The sequence below is a fragment of the Alosa sapidissima genome, chromosome 3 (genome assembly GCF_018492685.1).
Source record: "Alosa sapidissima isolate fAloSap1 chromosome 3, fAloSap1.pri, whole genome shotgun sequence".
NCBI classification, from domain to species: Eukaryota; Metazoa; Chordata; class Actinopteri; order Clupeiformes; family Clupeidae; genus Alosa; species Alosa sapidissima.
In genome coordinates, this window is record NC_055959.1 from 20,547,877 (window position 1) to 20,564,853 (window position 16,977).

Consider the following 16,977-nt stretch of genomic DNA (forward strand, 5'->3'; position numbering starts at 1 on the left):
ATAGCCTAACATGCAGTGTAGCCTATGTAAAACATTTACATAAACAGGAAAAGAAAGCCCTTAATCACGTCAGCCTACCCATGACATCGCTTATCAAAAAGGTTAGCCTACTGCACGAAAACAACAGCGTTGAACTTTTACAACACTATAGGCTAAGTTAAAAGATGGGTTACACATATGGACGTTTCAAGCTTTTCAAAAGTGCATGTGTTTGTCGTGTCGGGGGGTTCCCCAGGAGGTTTTTTGAAATTCTGTCTACTTAACACACCATTCTAACACAGATTGGGAGGGACAGAAATACTTTTAGCAGAGAGGGTTAAAGCGGAGCGAGAGGCGCAAACGTTCGACAATTTCCGCGTTCGATTCTTGCAAGGGGGAGGGGGGAAAATCCCCCTTTATGCAGACCAGAGCAGAGCCATCTCTATGGCTCTGGACCAGAGTAAACCCTCGCTGCACTAATGTCAATGGAGACTTGTGGAATTTTACCAATAAATTGGTCATTATGTCTTTCTGGATTTGTTGAGGTTTTTTTGGAACATTTTGTCATAATCTGTAAGTGTTTGGGATCATTTCAAGCCTAAAAGTGTAATTTTTTAGTGTTCGGATTTGTAATAAAATAACTTAAAGGAGAATTCCGGTGTTATATTGACCTAAAGAGTATTGAAACATGATACCGAGTGTGAACGTATGTCTCATAGCCCATCTCGGCTTGTCCCCTGCACTCCAAAATCTGGCGCTAGTTAGCCGATGCTACCAACAGCTTTTTCAATAGTGGTGCTTCGGCATCGGGCTAGCCATGCAAATAAATCACTGTTTTACACCCATTTACGAGGCTCAATGTATCTCCACACTTCATTGGTAGACTTCCGAGGGCCCTGACAAGACGATTTATACAGACAGTATCTTCACGAAGTTTAGCGTTTGCAGCCATCTTGAATTTAGTCACGATAAGTCGAGCAACGAGTAAGAATGAGATTCCAAAAATAACGAGTAAGAATCAGATTCCAAAAATAATTCAGTGGAAATGCATGGATTCCAGTTGCTGCTACTGAAAGAAACTGGAATCCATGCATTTCCACTGAATTATTTTTGGAATCTGATCCCTTATCATACCTGTTCATTCTTACTCGTTGCTCGACTTATCGTGACATGTTTCAATACACTTTAGGTCAATATCAGACCGGAATTCTCCTTTAATATCAGACCATGCTGCTGCCAGTTACTGTCCAGTTGTTAGCATGCTAGCTAGCCTCTTAGCTAAGGTAACATTTTAAACGGAGAAGTGTAATTTCTTTGAAATGACAACTAGCTGACTAACATTACTGACATTAGTTAAAGTGGATAGTTTATACTCAAGCGAATTTGGAACAGTATATTAAGTTTAAGCGAAGTCCTTCAACTACTAGTCACTTGTTAGCGCATATCTGTATTGCCATAGCTACTCCCATCCACTTGTATGGCGTTTTAAGCTAGCGTTAGCTAGCTAGCTAGCTCAGTACACATGACTAATTAAATTATTTATATCATGTCCTAAAGAATGATTCATTGGTATCATACATGATTATAGACAATGATATTGTGAACACAATTATGTTTATCTGTTGTTATTGCTTATTAAGAGAGAAAGTTTATTTAGTGACGTAAGGTGACACTCCCACTTATGCAGACCGGAACTGTCCCATTTTGCTCCCATAGTAACGAATTACGTTGCTCTATCTTGCTAGTAATCAAGGATCTTTGCTTTTAGCCTACAGAACAATCAGCTGGCTCATGTGACGTGAACATTGGCTACTGTACCTTATGCATTATCACTACACTTCCCAACATGGAGACATATCTCACGTTAACAATCAGAAAACATAACATAGGATATTATTTGTGCGAATATGGGTTAGCACAAACTTAGCTTTTGGTGAACGGAGATGCAGATCACTAATTCATTTCTTTGCGCAACAGCCCATGTTCTGCATTCACTCCAGTGAGACAAGTGAAATAGGCCTACATGTTTTTAAAGCCGTTTCATTGCCAGGCTATTTGCTACGATATTTACCTGCTATGCCTTCTGTTTTCATGGACAGTTACAGGAATCCACGTCATTCGTTTATCGTTGCTTCAATCCAACCCACGTTAATTCTAGAGTTTGTAAATTTGTCAGTCAGTTTCAGCCTCTCCTGTAGCTCCTCTACTTTGGGATTTATTAAGTTTTGTTACATTTTGTTACACTTCAGAAGAGAAGACAAAGGGGGCCTCTGCATCAATGTCATTGTAGAACAGTGCAATGTGCTCAATTATGTAGGCTAGCTCCAGAGTAGGCTAATGACTGACGCCGCGAATACGGACATGGACGTTTATTATTATTGATTCATTATTATTATTAGGAGGCCCCTCATTGGTCGAGGCCCCTAAGCCCCTGCATTAAGGCGCCAGTGAATGTGCCTTATATCCTTGGAATAGAATGGAGAGACACAGAGAGAGTTGGCCTAGTTAAGCAGAAAGCAGTTGATACAGGTGCAATCAGTTTAACTGGCCCTTTGATGGGTCCTAGTAGTGAGCAGCTGGAAGTTGATACAGGTGCAAATCAAGTTAATTAGCCCATTGTGATGTCATCAGCCCATGTTAAGTCTATGGGGAAAAATAAGCTTGTTTTTTATTAATATCTCAAAAAGTATAAAGTTTACAAAAGTGAAAAATACATTCCCGTGTCCTTTTCAAGACCTACGTTACAAAGTTTGAACGAAGTTTCTATGTTAAACGGTTAAAGCTGAATTAGACGCAGAAATTTGGTGGGAAGAAGAAGAAAAAGAAGAAGACTTCGGATAACAGAACAGTGCATTTTCATGCACTGTAATTATGCCTATTCAACAATGATTGAACAAAAATTCAAACACACCCAGATAGGTCAGTCACTTAGGCCTAGCATATATCGTTACAGGTGACAATCATTGCAAAGTGTTGTGCTAATGCTGGGAACAGGCAGGGATGGGCAAAAATACATCAGAATGTATTTCTAAATAAAATACCTAATACCCTCATTTTTAATGTATCAAAATAAACTACAAAATACAGTAGGCCTAACCATATTATGTATCAAAATAAAATACTGTATTTTTGTATTTAGAAAATACTCAAAATACTTTTTTCAAGGAAGTATGGAAGCACTGCAAAAAAAGCTTTTTCTATCCCAAACATTTAGCCTATTAAAACTATATAGTAAAAAACAATACAATTTGGCCCCTGTCGTATACCGTATGCAAGTTCATGTAGTGTGATCAGAATTAAGAATAATTCAAGAATTTACATTTACATTTAGTCATCTAACTGATGCTTATCCAAATGACTGACAGAGCTTTCAATTAAAAACATTATAATCAATAGGCCAAAATCATAATTGTGTATCTGTGCCGAAATTCGTAATTCAAGTCCAGTGCAGAACTGAATAAGAAAATCATACGGTTATGTATCTTGAAGTTCCAGTATGTGAGAGAATTGACGTGCCTTAATATCTCCAACCTCAAGTATGGAGCTAATAAGGAGATAGAATTGTTATTTAATTAAACAAGGTGAACTTCTCCCCTCTGTGGAATGCAGAAAAGGATGCTACAAGGAAGGGAATTCAAACACACTCAACACCTTACCATCTATTGATGTCATTGTGGTTGAGATATCTGACATTTTTCTGTTGAAGATTGGCATGGAGACAATGGGACATGGTTGCCTTTGTCAGTGTCCTTATGTGAACTTGCACAGGTAAACTTGCTCATCTTTACTTGCGTACCACTTCACACCAGTGCTTCAGACCAGAGCTGATGCTTCAGCAATACTGAAAAGCTGTAAGTGTTGTTGAACACAGCTGTTCTCACATTAGCTGATTGTGATAAACATAAACCATTGTTGCCTAATTACCAATTATTCATTACACCTGTGTGTTGTATCTACTTTTTTTGTGTTTTTCACATATAGTATTTTGCAGTATTTTTAAAATACAAAAATACACACCAATAAAGTATTTTGATACAAAATACAGAGCCCTTTCCTTCAACCCAATAAAATACAAATGACAAAATACTATTTTGCATTTGAAACACATATTACATGTTTCAGAAATACTACCCATCCCTGGGAACAGGCAGATTACATCTTTATAGTTGGCCATATGATGACATACTTAGGTTAATACTGTATTTCACCAGTTAGGGCACCAAAATGGCCAGTAGCTGCACTGTGTAGCCTATCCTGACATGTCTTTAAGTTTTGGGTTACAATATACAGATAGTGGGCTCTCTGTTGATTTTAATGAGTAGGCCTAAGCCTGAAGTTACAGCATTTCTATCACAATTGACCAGACTTTGACCTTTTGTCTTCTTTTAACAAAATTCTGGCTATGATTGTTCCTTGTATTGCATCATGAGCCATCACTGCACCTATTGCATTCTACTGTTGTTAGCCTTAAGCCTAGCTCAGTCATTATGTTGTACCACATCACCCTCCATTAGAAGTGCAATGAGCTGCATTGAGCATAATAAACTGCATTTAGAATTCCAAATCCATATTTCTAGATATTTTGGTAAAAGTAACTTAAAAGTAATACAATAGTAGTGTAATGCCTTACAATTCAGAGACAGTAATATTATAATGTAATGAATTACTTTGAAATGACAGTAATAAGTAATACATAATATATTACGATTTTGAAGTAACTTGCCCAACACTGCGTATAAGTAATATAATAAGATAATAATAAGAGAAAACATTTAACTAGACAAATCAATACAAAAAATAAACATGACATTACATAAAATTATGAACATTACATCAAAAACAAACAAGAACATGATGCCAGACGGAGCGGCGTGAAAGACGACCTTATGCCACACAACTTCTTGTGCAGGCCATGGTTCATTACAATGCACTGTTAGCTGGCCCACCTGCATGTGTAGTGAGATAATTCAAAATTCTATTTAGTCTAAAGTATTTAATATTGGTATGTAATGTTAATGCAATGTTTATTGATGTCACAGAACAAACGCGTTTGTTAAGAGCTACAAACATAAACATTCATATTCACATAAGTAATCAAATAGCTGTAGGCCTCCATATTTCTTTCGTGTGTTGATGTTATTAACCACTGTGTAGGCCCCATCCAGAGCGGTAGCGTGGCTCTGGCCCCGGCTAGTTCTGTGTTGAGCAGTGACGTCAGTGACTGTTGAAGTCAGTGGTTTCAGCGCTTCCTCATATCGTTCGGTGGAGGGAACGGGTTGTCCGAGAGGCTAGCGGCAAGCCTCGGCAAAGCAACCTGAAACGGATAACGCCAAAGTGTAGAAAACTAATTTATTACACAATGTGTGCGGAATGACTGATAACATTTCGGTCTGTATTTAATTGTTCCCAGAAACAAGTTTTCCTCCCAAGTCTTGAGACTGTTCGCTGGCTAGCGAAACGTAACGTTGTGGCAAAACTCAAACGAAACCAGCACGGTGCTTGTGAACCGCCTAGCTTCTAGCACATAACATCTAGCCTGTATAATTCAAAGGAAGACTGGCTACAGAGATGAAAGCGGATCATTGGAGGAACTGTTACCGATTAGAATGTCTCCATCATAATTTGTGAAGTCATGTTCGTCGTGGATTGCCTTTTTGACTCTGAAGTATAGGCTAACGTTAGCTACCTTGTGATTTCAAACTTTCAAACGTTTGCTAACTAGCATACCTGACGTTACTGAAGGCCTTAGCTAGTGAGCTAGCTTGGCGTCGTCAATCAGCCTGTGGACACAACATTTCGGCGCGTGGTCTGTCAGGGGACAGCGACAGGAGCAGAGAAGATGTCGGCTCAAGCGCAGATGAGGGCGATGCTGGACCAACTCATGGGTACTGGAAGAGATGGTGAGTTCAGCAGTATACCTTTTGGTTTTGACACAACGCATGTAGCGGACCACCTAGTATATCAGACACATGATGTAGCTATTTAGCTAACAGTAGCATGTCGCTTTCAAACGTGTCTGGCTAGCTAAGGTTACGCTATCCAGGTGGCTAAGCTAGCTAATGTTAAGTCATCAGTACAAGCAAGCAAACTTGGCTAATGTTAACGGCTAGCAAGAGTTCACCGAGTTAGACTTCGTGGTCTTCGTCAAAATTGAATTAGTACTGGGATGTCTGCCATAGCAAAAATGCCCTTGTGTAACTTGTTTATGTAGCCTACGTGTGTATCTAACGTTAGATATATGGGCTCGTACAAGAAACACGTTACCGTTAGATGTTAAATGTTCCCTTCATTGATTTGAACACAGGGCAAAAGTAGTGCAGAAGATGTCTCGACCAAGTTACTAACGTCAGAGTTAAAAATCTGTTAACACTAACATGTCACATACGTCTGAACTGTTCACAGTGTCACATAACAAACGCAAACTACAATGTGTTGGTAGGTGTAGTGTATTTGTAGGTATTTAATGAAAAGTCTTTTTGCACTCTTGTAAATTCTAATAAATGCGTATTGATTATCATTTCACAATGCACTTTTTAACAGGGGACAGCATGCGCCAGAGGATCAAGTTTACTGATGAGAGGGTCTGCAAGAGTCACCTTCTAAATTCATGTCCCCACGACATACTTTCGGGCACTGTGAGTTTTACTTCTCATAGAATGGCCTAGCCAACTTTAGCCATCCTCATTAAGTTGTCAATGACTGAACTGTCAAATAACAAATAATGTTCTGATAATTGTTTATTGTATCACAGAGAATGGACCTGGGAGAGTGTGAGAAGGTCCATGACTTAGCCCTCAGGGCAGATTATGAGATTGCCTCTAAACAGAAGGAGTATTTCTTTGAGCTGGATGTAAGTTGTGCATACTTGTAGCTATACTATTGTTATAGTGTTTTCATCTTCTACGATGTCATTGTTGTTCCACTCATCCTCATGCTGAATTCTCACTGATATCACTGTCAATGTAAAAATGAATGTTTTGTGTTCCACAGGCAGCAGAACACCTGCAGTCATTCATAGCTGACTGTGACCGGCGGACAGAGCTTGCCAAGAAACGTCTTGCTGAGACGCAAGAGGAGATAAGTGCTGAAGTTGCTGCAAAGGTTTGCCACATTCACATTACGTTTTTGCTGTTTTCAGGTTAATGATGTTATCTGGTCTTCACAGTCCATGTTAAGCTGCACATTATTTATTTATTTAACTATCCATCTTATCTATCTATCTATCTTTGGGATTTGAAGTTATTCATCCAGGAAGTCAATTGTCATTGCCAATAGTATTCACAGTCTGTACTCAGAGAAAAACGTATGAAGCACTCTTAACTCTTCATGATGTGTTAATGAAAAAATTCTAAAATTCCCATGAGATGAATAAAGTAAAGGCCCAATTGTTTTTCAATTGGAACTCGGATGTCTGGGTCATAAGCGGAGACCATTTTATAGATAAGTCTGTCGTGTCTCCACAGTGTCTAGCTGACCACTTACAGTTTTTTTCAATCGCTAACAAGCGCTTACCCATACTTCAGATACTTTTTCTAACACAGACTCGCACCTACAAAACACAATTGGCCAATTGGATAATTTTCTTCTCAAAAACACATTTTGTTAAATATATTACTAACACATCTTTCTCTGCACACACTAACTTTACCAAAACACTGGAAATCTGACTCAAAATGAAATTATTCTGTCAAAGAATAACACTTGTTGGCCCCGGCCGTGGCGCGACTGGCTGGGGCACCTGCACCGTACGCCGGCGACCCGGGTTCGATTCCCGCCCCGTGGTCCTTTCCGGATCCCACCCCGACTCTCTCTCTCCCACTCACTTCCTGTCATTCTTCACTGTCCTATCATTAAAGGCATGAAAAAGGCCAAAAAAATATACTAAAAAAAAAAAAGAATAACACTTGTTTTCACCTCACAAGGTACATGCAGTCAATCAAAGTACACCAGGTTTCAAAATACTGGCTATTGTTGACTTATATGTTTCAGTTTTACAGGTGTTTGCATGCCATTTTTACACTACATTTCTTTGTTGGGAACTGTATGTCTACATGTTATGTTCACATTCAAAAGCATTCCAGTAAGCATTTCCTTTATACTGTTTACTACAGGAGGTACAGTAGAAATGCTGTTTACAGTATGATAGAACAGAAAAAGTTTTACAGTATTGCTTACAGTGAACAACAAAATATCCATGAAACACACAAGAGCATTCTTAACAAAAAAACAGCAAAAAGCCCAGATAAAAAGGGGTTGGGGTTGGGGGGGGGGGAATAAAAAAAGCACGAAATTACTGTATCTAAACTCTGTGATCTTCAGGGTTAGGCCACATGTTTTCATCAACATTGCATTGATTACATGGTCAATGATAGTGGCACGAATTTCATCACTGACAACAGTTCTTGCAACCTTTGGAATGCCACCACCACGCATTCTTACACCTCTACCTTGCCCTCTCTTTGGGCCTGCTCTTTTCCCTGGCCCTGCTCCTCTCACTGCTCCTGCATCTCTCACTGCATCTCTCACTGCTCCTGCATCTCTCACTGCATCTCTCACTGGGCCTGCTCTTCTCCCTGGGCCCCTTGCTCTTACTCTACCTCATCCAGACATTACAGTGTTTGTCTTTTTCTGTTTCTAAAAACATCACTCCTCAAAGTCCTCCTTTTACTGTATACGTGTCAATGTAATAGAAAAAAAATAACCCCTGCCACTGAGTCTAAGCCAGACTGGAATCAGCTGTGGTTGGCCCAATTTACCCAACATAAATCAATTGTGTGTCAATTATTCAATTGTTTGTTTATTATCAGCTAAGATATATTGTTTTTGAACTGATATCATTGCAGAAGCAGAGGTTTTTATACTGTATCTAAGGTTTGGAATATTGTTTTTGCTATTGTGGGATGTTGTGTGTTAACATTCGTAAATACTGCAAAAACAATCCATAATTTTGTTGGGAGGTATAGCTTGTCTGTTAAGAAAATGGAAGCATTGTGGAAATGTGTTCACTGACTGCATATCGTGTGAAAACGACATGAAATGTGTGAATGGTATGGCCACAAAAGACCGATGGTGTGCTAACTGTATTTAGAGTTTTGAAAATGTGACAACTGGTTGGACAAACGCTTGTTAGCGACTGAAAAAAACTGTAATACAGATTTAATTTCTGCCTACTGTCTACATCACCTCCACTAGAAGTTGGGGATGCTTGTTACCTCAGCTTTTACACTACAAAAGATTTGATCAGACACGTCCCAGGCCACCTCAGCAACTGGTTTAAGTGATCGGTTTACAATGCCTGTTGGTGGTCATTTATGCTTGTATTCAGCATTGTGATATGATGGCCCAATACTTTGTGACGACCAAGTATATAAACAGACACTCTTGTTTCTCAGGCAGAACGCGTGCATGAGCTGAATGAGGAGATTGGGAAACTGCTGGCACGAGCTGAGCAGCTGGGTGGGGAAGGCAACGTGGATGAAGCGCAGCAGGTGTTGGAGAAGGTAGAGAAGACCAAAGCCATGAAGAAGGAGGCTGAGGTAATACAACTGACTTTTTTTGCCTCTTTGTCTAGACTCTTATGGTGTGCTGCAGTTGTCATAAGTTGTATTCCCAGTCATAGTTATCAGTTACGTAACAGGAAGTTCCATGTAGTACTCCCTCTGAAGTTAAAATTCCTATGTCAGCTCATACGAACACCGAAGCCCCCAAGTTCGTATTTCCAAGAAGGCTATCTGTCGCTACGATGTTTGTTTGTGGAACACATTATGTAATGCATCTCTATGAACTGTTATTGCAACATCAGACGATTACTAACCAAATGTAGCTACTGGATTGCGTAATTGTAACACTTTTAGCTGCTTCTGTGTGTCTACAAAGATACCCTTGAGTATCAGCTTTGCTATAAGATCCAGCATCAGAGCAAGACAAATCAATTGACTGATGATTGTGTGACTCAGGATATTTACAGGAACTCCATGCCAGCCTCAAGCTTCCAGCAGCAGAAACTGAGAGTTTGTGAGGTGTGCTCTGCCTACCTTGGTCTCCATGACAATGACCGGCGCTTGGCTGACCACTTTGGTGGAAAGCTGCATCTGGGATTTATTGAAATACGTGAGAAGCTCGACAAGCTCAGGGTAAGAAGGTATAAGTTAGCAAACAGGTTTATTATCTACGTACAAGGTTTTGTGGGATCTGTGCACACTAGATTTATTAGTATTAACTTGTGTTGTGACATCTGTTAATGTGCATTCAAAAATAGAGGCATTGGCTTGGTTTTAACTGATATTAAGTAATAATTTAATGATGTTTTATTTGTCCTTTCCAAAGAAAACCGTCGCAGAGAAACAGGAACAAATGAGGATGAGAAGACGGGAGGAGCGAGACAGAGAGGAGCAACGAGAGAGGGAGTGGGAACGAGAGCGGGAGAGGGAGAGAGAAAGAGAACGTGAGAAAGAGCGAGAGCTTGAGAGAGAAAGAGACAAGCGGAGGTGAGTCTGGAAAGAATGACTGAATATTAGCCTAGTGATTATTATAGAAGGTCATATATCTGTATTCCAATGGCACATGCTTTTCAACTTGTGTTATGAGTGAACATTTACTGAAGAGCATAATGACATGACTGGAGGTTAAATACTGGTGTTTTGTAGACACTACAGCTAGGGTTATATTATTTGGGTAATGAAAGAGATTTCATAGCTCAGCTGAACATTCCTATGTTTGCATTTAAATCCAGCATTGTTTTAGCCTGGAGGACCAGACCCAATCCGAAAGATTAAGGGTCTGGCTACGAGTAATGAAAAGGGCCCAGCTCGAGGGGCGGTACCAAGCATGCATTTGAAAATATCACTGCACGCAATTGGATAACACTACGACCAATGTTTACTGACCGATTTCGGACGTCGACGCAATTGGATAACACTACGACCAATGTTTCCGGACATCGACGTCGCAGCGCTGTCGTCATCTGTTTATCTCGCCTCTGGCCCGCCTATATCAGATACACCGATGTGATTGGTGCAGCACGGTTTCATGGGCATAGGTAATGAGCATCATTACTCGTCGCCAGAGTCACTCGCTGAGCAAATTCAAATTTAGCTCTTGCGAGAACTCCAGGGTAGCATTGTTCCAGGGTAGCATTGTTTATCTTTTCCCCTACTTTTAAATCGATCTTGTGAAAGAAAAACAATCTAGAAATGCTCATTGATATTGGGATTCAGATAAATGGCTCGATGGGTACGTCTGGTGTTCACAGTACTTTTACACAATAATTCGGCCATCCATAATGAATGAATTTACATGCTGAAAATAAACAGAGAAAGTGGTTCCTTGTTGGGAAAAGTTAATAGTACATGTATAACTTTTCCTTTGTCTACTGTGAACCAGCTCCATGAAACCATTGCCATATTGTTTTTCAGTAATTGAGATGTTTAAGTAGCTTTTGTGTTCATTTTTCCAGAACAAGATCCAGAAGTGGGGACCGGTATAGGTAAACATTGCATTTGTGTTTCCATTTCAACACAGTATCAGGTACCCAGTAGAAACCTGAAAAGTTGTACATGCATGCTGTAAGTACAAAAGTTGTACGTCCATGCATTTTTCTTCCGATGTCCCCATACATACATATATATGCTATTCTATCTTGGTTGTAAGCATGGCTTCTAGTCAAGTCGACTTTATCTATCTATAAATTACAGAAATGTGTGTTTGTGTGTGTGAGTTGCATATCTGTCGAACCGTTCGTCAGATTGATTTTAAACTTGGCAAGTGCAGTGCCAAGTTAGACATTGGTTGGATAAGAAATGCTTAAGATATTGTGAAATATATCGGTAAAAGAAGCACTCATTGGCTTTTGCTGCTCTAGCCGCTGGTCACTCCCACTCTTACACAGCACAGCACAGGACCATTGAGTTTTGCCAGCACTGAATCAGTGCACACAGCACAGGTAAAGTCAAAATGCGAGATGTTTGGATGATTAGCATGTCTGACCTCAACAATAAAGGATGCCTCTGTATGCGGTTTGCTACTGTAGCATTAAATGATTCCACAATTTTGAAACAACACACTATGCAGTCCAATAAACTGACACTTTGAATAGCCTAGCCTAGACACTACTTTGGACTGTCTTTAGACTTTGAATAAACAAACAACAGTTCCGACTGCAAGGTCCCAAATTGAAACAAGGTTTCAGAATGCCACCCATTCAGAAAATACCATATGCAGCCATGCTTAAATTCTGCTCACTGCACGTTTAGTATAATGTATTATAATATATCATTCCACTGCTTGGTTGAATTTCCCATTGTCCTGTGTAATTTAGAACGACCATTAACATATGTTATTTGAACACCTATGAAGTAGATCCATTTCTTTGGCCGTATCACACTTGTATATTAATTCGCCTCATTTAAATTAGCCTAATTGGGCTACGGGTTTTCTACAGGAATATCATGTTTGAACGGGCACTGCACTAGTATAGCACAATTAAAAACGGGTTATGGTGGTGGTAAATAATAACAGGAAATAGACAGTAAACCACGTAAGTGTTAAACCACAAAACCTTGGTGCCTTGGTGGTGTGAGGTGGAAGTTAGTCCCATAAGTGTTTAGGTCAGTTTGCATCAGCAAGCTGTAAATGCAAAAGGGAATTCTGATAGTGTTGCTTAACGCCAACCCTCTTCTCATGTTTAGAGATGGAAGCAGTTCCTCCCGTCATTCTAGGCGTCACCAGTCGTCTCGGTCGCGTGAGGAAGGAGGAGAGAGGGATCGAGACCGAGACCGAGACCGGGAGAGGAGGCACAGACACAGGCACAAGGACAGACAGCGCTCACGCTCACACTCCCACCCCCACTCCCACAAGGGCAAGAAGAAGAGGTACTAAACTCTTGTCTTTCAACAGATGTACTGATATAGTCACTGGCTCATTATTGTGATCAGTGCAGTCTACACTGCAAAAATCAGTCTTGTATATACGCCTAAGTACATAAATAAATAAGCCTATGCTTACATGGTCCAAAAGCACATGCAGGCCTGATAGCGCTCTGGCGCCACGCAAATTGATTAATGAACATGCCTACCAGGCCCAGGGTCCCAAGAGCTCTGGTGCTCTACACAAAGATGCTACTGTAATATAGGCTTGTATTGGGTTTGTTCATCTCATGTCTGAATGATGTCCATCTATATCCACAAAAGTCACCAGAATCTATCATTTAAGGGACTATTTATCAAAATGTTCTCCCAGGGGAGCACACCCCTGGATACCGCTTAACAATTATGTTGATCAGGGCATATATCTTGGCTTAGGGGCCCGCTTACCTCCTGGGGAAAAAGGTTCAGGCTCAGGATTTTTTTCCACTATCACCCCTGCACATGAGATGTTTAAACATTTCAAAAATAAACATATTACACATATAACACACAGGCAATAAATTAAGAGGAATAATGTATTTCGCTGGAGGTGTTGTTTTTAAGGGAAGCCTACCATGCCTTATCTGTGACAGAAGACTAAATCTCAAGTCAAGTCAATGTTTTTGCAAATGCATTAGTTAATGCAAGTCCTTCACAGTGCTACTTTGTCCAATTTCGTATTTATTATTTAACAAGTTTAGGGGTAGGGTAGATCCTAGTTTACAAGGCATCTTGCAAAGTAAGCGAGTCACCTCAGCAAACAGACCTATACCCTCTCAAAAATTCTTCTCGCATGTGTTGGCGAGGACACGGGCGTCACCCCGCGCTGTTATTTTCCTTACTCATCAGTTTAAGGCATGACTTATGGAGTGCGGAAATAAGGACTTAAGTATTCGATGAGTCGCCTCACCCATGGTTGGAAAAAGGCAGCATATTGATAACACAATCAATTAATCACCCATACCCATCTGATCATTTAGGTGAACACGTCTATTTGAGCATGTCAAATCATTATACGCTGCAGTAATCTATTGAGTTACATTACTATAAAACCATTGCAAAAAAAGTATGTACTTGCAAAGGCTCATGGGTACTGTGTGACATGATTCGCCGGCTGGCATTGTTATCTATAGCCAGTTGTTAGTTCAAAAATGAACATTACTGCACAAATTGAAGCTGTCACTGAAATTATTTTTGCACATCACACTTTTTTTGCAGATCTGGAAGATATTTTTTAATACTTTAATAATAATAATAGATTTTTTAGAGTTCAGATCTGAAACAAGTAGGTTTCACCCAGCCAGGTCTTTGTCACCCCATGTTATTTCCCTTACTAATTATTTTAAGGCATAACCTGTAGAGAGTTGAATTGAGGACTTAACTATTCAATGAGTCGCTTCATCCATGGTTGGAAAATGCAGGATAATGATCAGGCAATCAATAAATCACCCACATGCTGCTAAATAAAATAAAATAAAAACACATTCAGCATTTTAAATACGTGCTCACAAATGCTCATCTGTAACGTGTGCCACAACTCGCCACTCTGCAATCTTAGTTGCATTATGATCTTCTGTCAGTTGCTTGTGTACGTCAATGTTGGGTTATGCATGTGTATAACCATATAACATCATTAACAACTGGATTTATTTACATTTTCACTTTGTGGGTTAAAGATGCGTTTTTTAGGCTAAAACATTTTATGTCACTTACTGCAAAAATCACCTAACCAACCGCTAGCTGTCTGTGTCCTGAATACACTGTAAAAAAACGCGATCTCTGTGGACAGCCCAGGCTCCCAAAATGGCAACAAAAACAACCTGGGCAGACCTAACCCATAAAAACATAACAAACTGTTCCAGCAAATCACAGAAGAGATGCGCGTTTAGGAGAGTTTCAATTGCACGGGAGCAGCACGGGAGGGAGGGGGAGGAAGTAGCGAGCTACCTCTCTGTTTTGTTTAAAAGTCAACAGAAGTGACGTTACCCAGCATCGCTTAGAGCACCTTTAATTAGACCCACACTTTTGGCTCTCATTGACTACCATTTCAGTACTCGATTTATGGTCTCATTTCATCAGTGCCTAATAAGATCACCCAGGTCTTCGTCATCATGTCGGGGCCTAAATAGCATTTTCATTTTAAATTTAACAAGCATTTCTACCTTTAAAATGTTGAGGGTTTTTGTGACCCCTTTATTGGAATACTTCTTGAAAGCATGTTTTGTCAATTTTAATATGCAAATAAGTTACTCCATCAAAGGCTGATGGGATTGGTCAAGGCTGAAGGGATTGGTCCTTGTTTACATATGACACATCGCAGCATCTGTATTTTCATTGACTCCTTTGTAGCGAGAGCCTGGATGTCTCAATGTGTTCTCTCTTTCTCCCCCTTTAATTTTGTATCATAAGGTCCTCTAGAGAGCGTTCACCACCCCCCCAACGGGAGAGGGGCTTCTCTCCAAGCCAGGAGCTGGGCCGCGAGGAGGGGGGCCCGAATGAGCTGCCTAACAGGGAGTCCGAGAGGATGATGATGATGGACGAGGAGTGGTCGGCCTCACCGGACGTGCCCCGAGGGAGAGAACACTCGCCATCCTTGGAAAGAGAGAGGCGCTCCAGTTCAGAGGAGCGCGAGTCCGGGGAGCTCTAGAACAACAAACAGGGAGGGAAGAATGGTTTACCGAGCCACTGAGAGCATGTGTGCGGGGCTGTTGGAAGGTGTGTGTGTGTGTGTGTGTGTGTGAGAGTGATAGGTGGATGTTTGGAGTACATTTACTACTATGACGTGTGGGTGGGAGCAGCTGACAGCGAGGTAAAATGGGTTGGGCCAGGCTAAAGGATGAGCTACAGTGCTAGGGAACATTGATGAGGAGGAAAATTACCTCAGCATTGGTAGACCATCTCCTCTGAGGAGGTCACGGGGATGAGTAAGCAGGATGGCGGAAGATAAGGAGGGGGTAATGAAGAGAAGGAGGGTGGAGATCCTACCAAAGGCTTCATTTTAGCTTCTTTTTTTAAGCAATCACTGTAATGAACATTGTTTCTGGATATTTGCTCCCTTGTCACTGCTTAATTGCATAACGGATGGTTGTGTTTTATGTACAAAAAAGTCTTTTCCTACACAATATATGTTTAAAAAGTTTTTTTTGATTATTTTTTGATTGACTGACTGAGTGTCTTGAACAGTCTCATCCCCCATGGTCAGACCTTATTTCATCTACTCACCAGTAAAATAGATTCTTCTTTAGGTAGCAGAGACTGAAGGATCATTATGGTGCAATCTCATGATTTGGGCCTGGACACGGAAGTGGCTCTGTCAGTGATGAGTGAAAAATATTCCCCACATATGTATGATTCTGTTGTCATAAATTGTTTAAATGTAATTTGGTGTTAAATGGACATGATCAGTTGTACATGTTTCATTGAAAAGTATACGAACCCCTTGAGGAGACTGTTTGGTTCTTACCTTTCTTTTGAATAAAACTTTTCTGCCTGAAGCATACCGAGGAATGAGAGTGCATTGGCATGCAGCTTTTAAGGTGATGGGCTATGTGGATACCCCGGCTCCTTGTGCTGTTCACAACAAATAAAGATTTATGCCTCTGAGATTGTTTTGAACCTTGTCGTATGTCTTCGGGGAGGTATAAAGCTAATAAAGAATGAGAATAATGTGTGATTTATAATGAGTGATTTATAAGGGAAGCCTCCCATGCCACTTACCTGTGGCAGGAGGCTTAATCACCAAAGTATGTTCAATGAACGACATCGCTATTACGTAGCATTTCTCATAGTCCTCCTTGAGAGTGGCATGTCTTACTTCTCGTATTCTTTTAACAAGTTTAGGGGTAGGGTAGATCCTAGACTGCAAGGCATCTCGCGAAGTAAGCGAGTCACCTCAGCAATCAGACCTATACCCTCTCAAAAATTCTTCTCGCATGTGTTGGCGAGGACACGGGCGTCACCCCGCGTCGTTATTTTCCTTACTCATCAGTTTAAGGCATGACCTATCGAGCGCTGAAATAAACACTTAAGTATTCGATGAGTCGCCTCATCCAGGGTTACAAAAGGGACCATATTAATATGACAATAAATAAATCAC

General features: G+C 40.4%; 1 protein-coding gene, 1 long non-coding RNA gene and 2 other non-coding genes across 4 annotated transcripts; 1 reads left to right on the plus strand and 3 right to left on the minus strand.

Annotated features, from left to right (window-relative positions):
• Window positions 1-5,098: 5,098 nt before the first annotated feature.
• On the plus strand, window positions 5,099-16,484 carry zgc:158803 (LUC7 domain-containing protein). The gene is made up of 10 exons (XM_042086884.1): window positions 5,099-5,879; window positions 6,520-6,614; window positions 6,731-6,829; window positions 6,970-7,080; window positions 9,372-9,515; window positions 9,936-10,112; window positions 10,306-10,466; window positions 11,435-11,464; window positions 12,666-12,848; window positions 15,291-16,484. Exons 1-10 carry the CDS (start codon window positions 5,819-5,821, stop codon window positions 15,526-15,528), a joined length of 1,299 nt encoding a protein of 432 aa, XP_041942818.1. The 5' UTR covers window positions 5,099-5,818; the 3' UTR covers window positions 15,529-16,484.
• On the minus strand, window positions 13,587-13,740 carry LOC121706334. Its single transcript, XR_006031007.1, has one exon. It is a non-coding gene; the product is annotated as a U12 minor spliceosomal RNA (small nuclear RNA).
• Window positions 16,241-16,960, minus strand: LOC121705711. The gene is made up of 2 exons (XR_006030874.1): window positions 16,599-16,960; window positions 16,241-16,451 (listed from the first exon to the last, which is right to left on the minus strand). It is a non-coding gene; the product is annotated as an uncharacterized LOC121705711 (long non-coding RNA).
• On the minus strand, window positions 16,726-16,879 carry LOC121706333. The gene has a single exon (XR_006031006.1). It is a non-coding gene; the product is annotated as a U12 minor spliceosomal RNA (small nuclear RNA).
• Window positions 16,961-16,977: the final 17 nt, after the last annotated feature.

Bases quoted from the DNA above. Each gene is read 5' to 3' on its own strand.
- zgc:158803 (XM_042086884.1), top strand. From the start codon at position 5,819: ATGTCGGCTCAAGCGCAGATGAGGGCGATGCTGGACCAACTCATGGGT. The intron at 6,615-6,730 runs GTGAGTTTTACT...ATTGTATCACAG, and splicing joins ACGACATACTTTCGGGCACT to AGAATGGACCTGGGAGAGTG. The intron at 9,516-9,935 runs GTAATACAACTG...TGTGTGACTCAG, and splicing joins CCATGAAGAAGGAGGCTGAG to GATATTTACAGGAACTCCAT.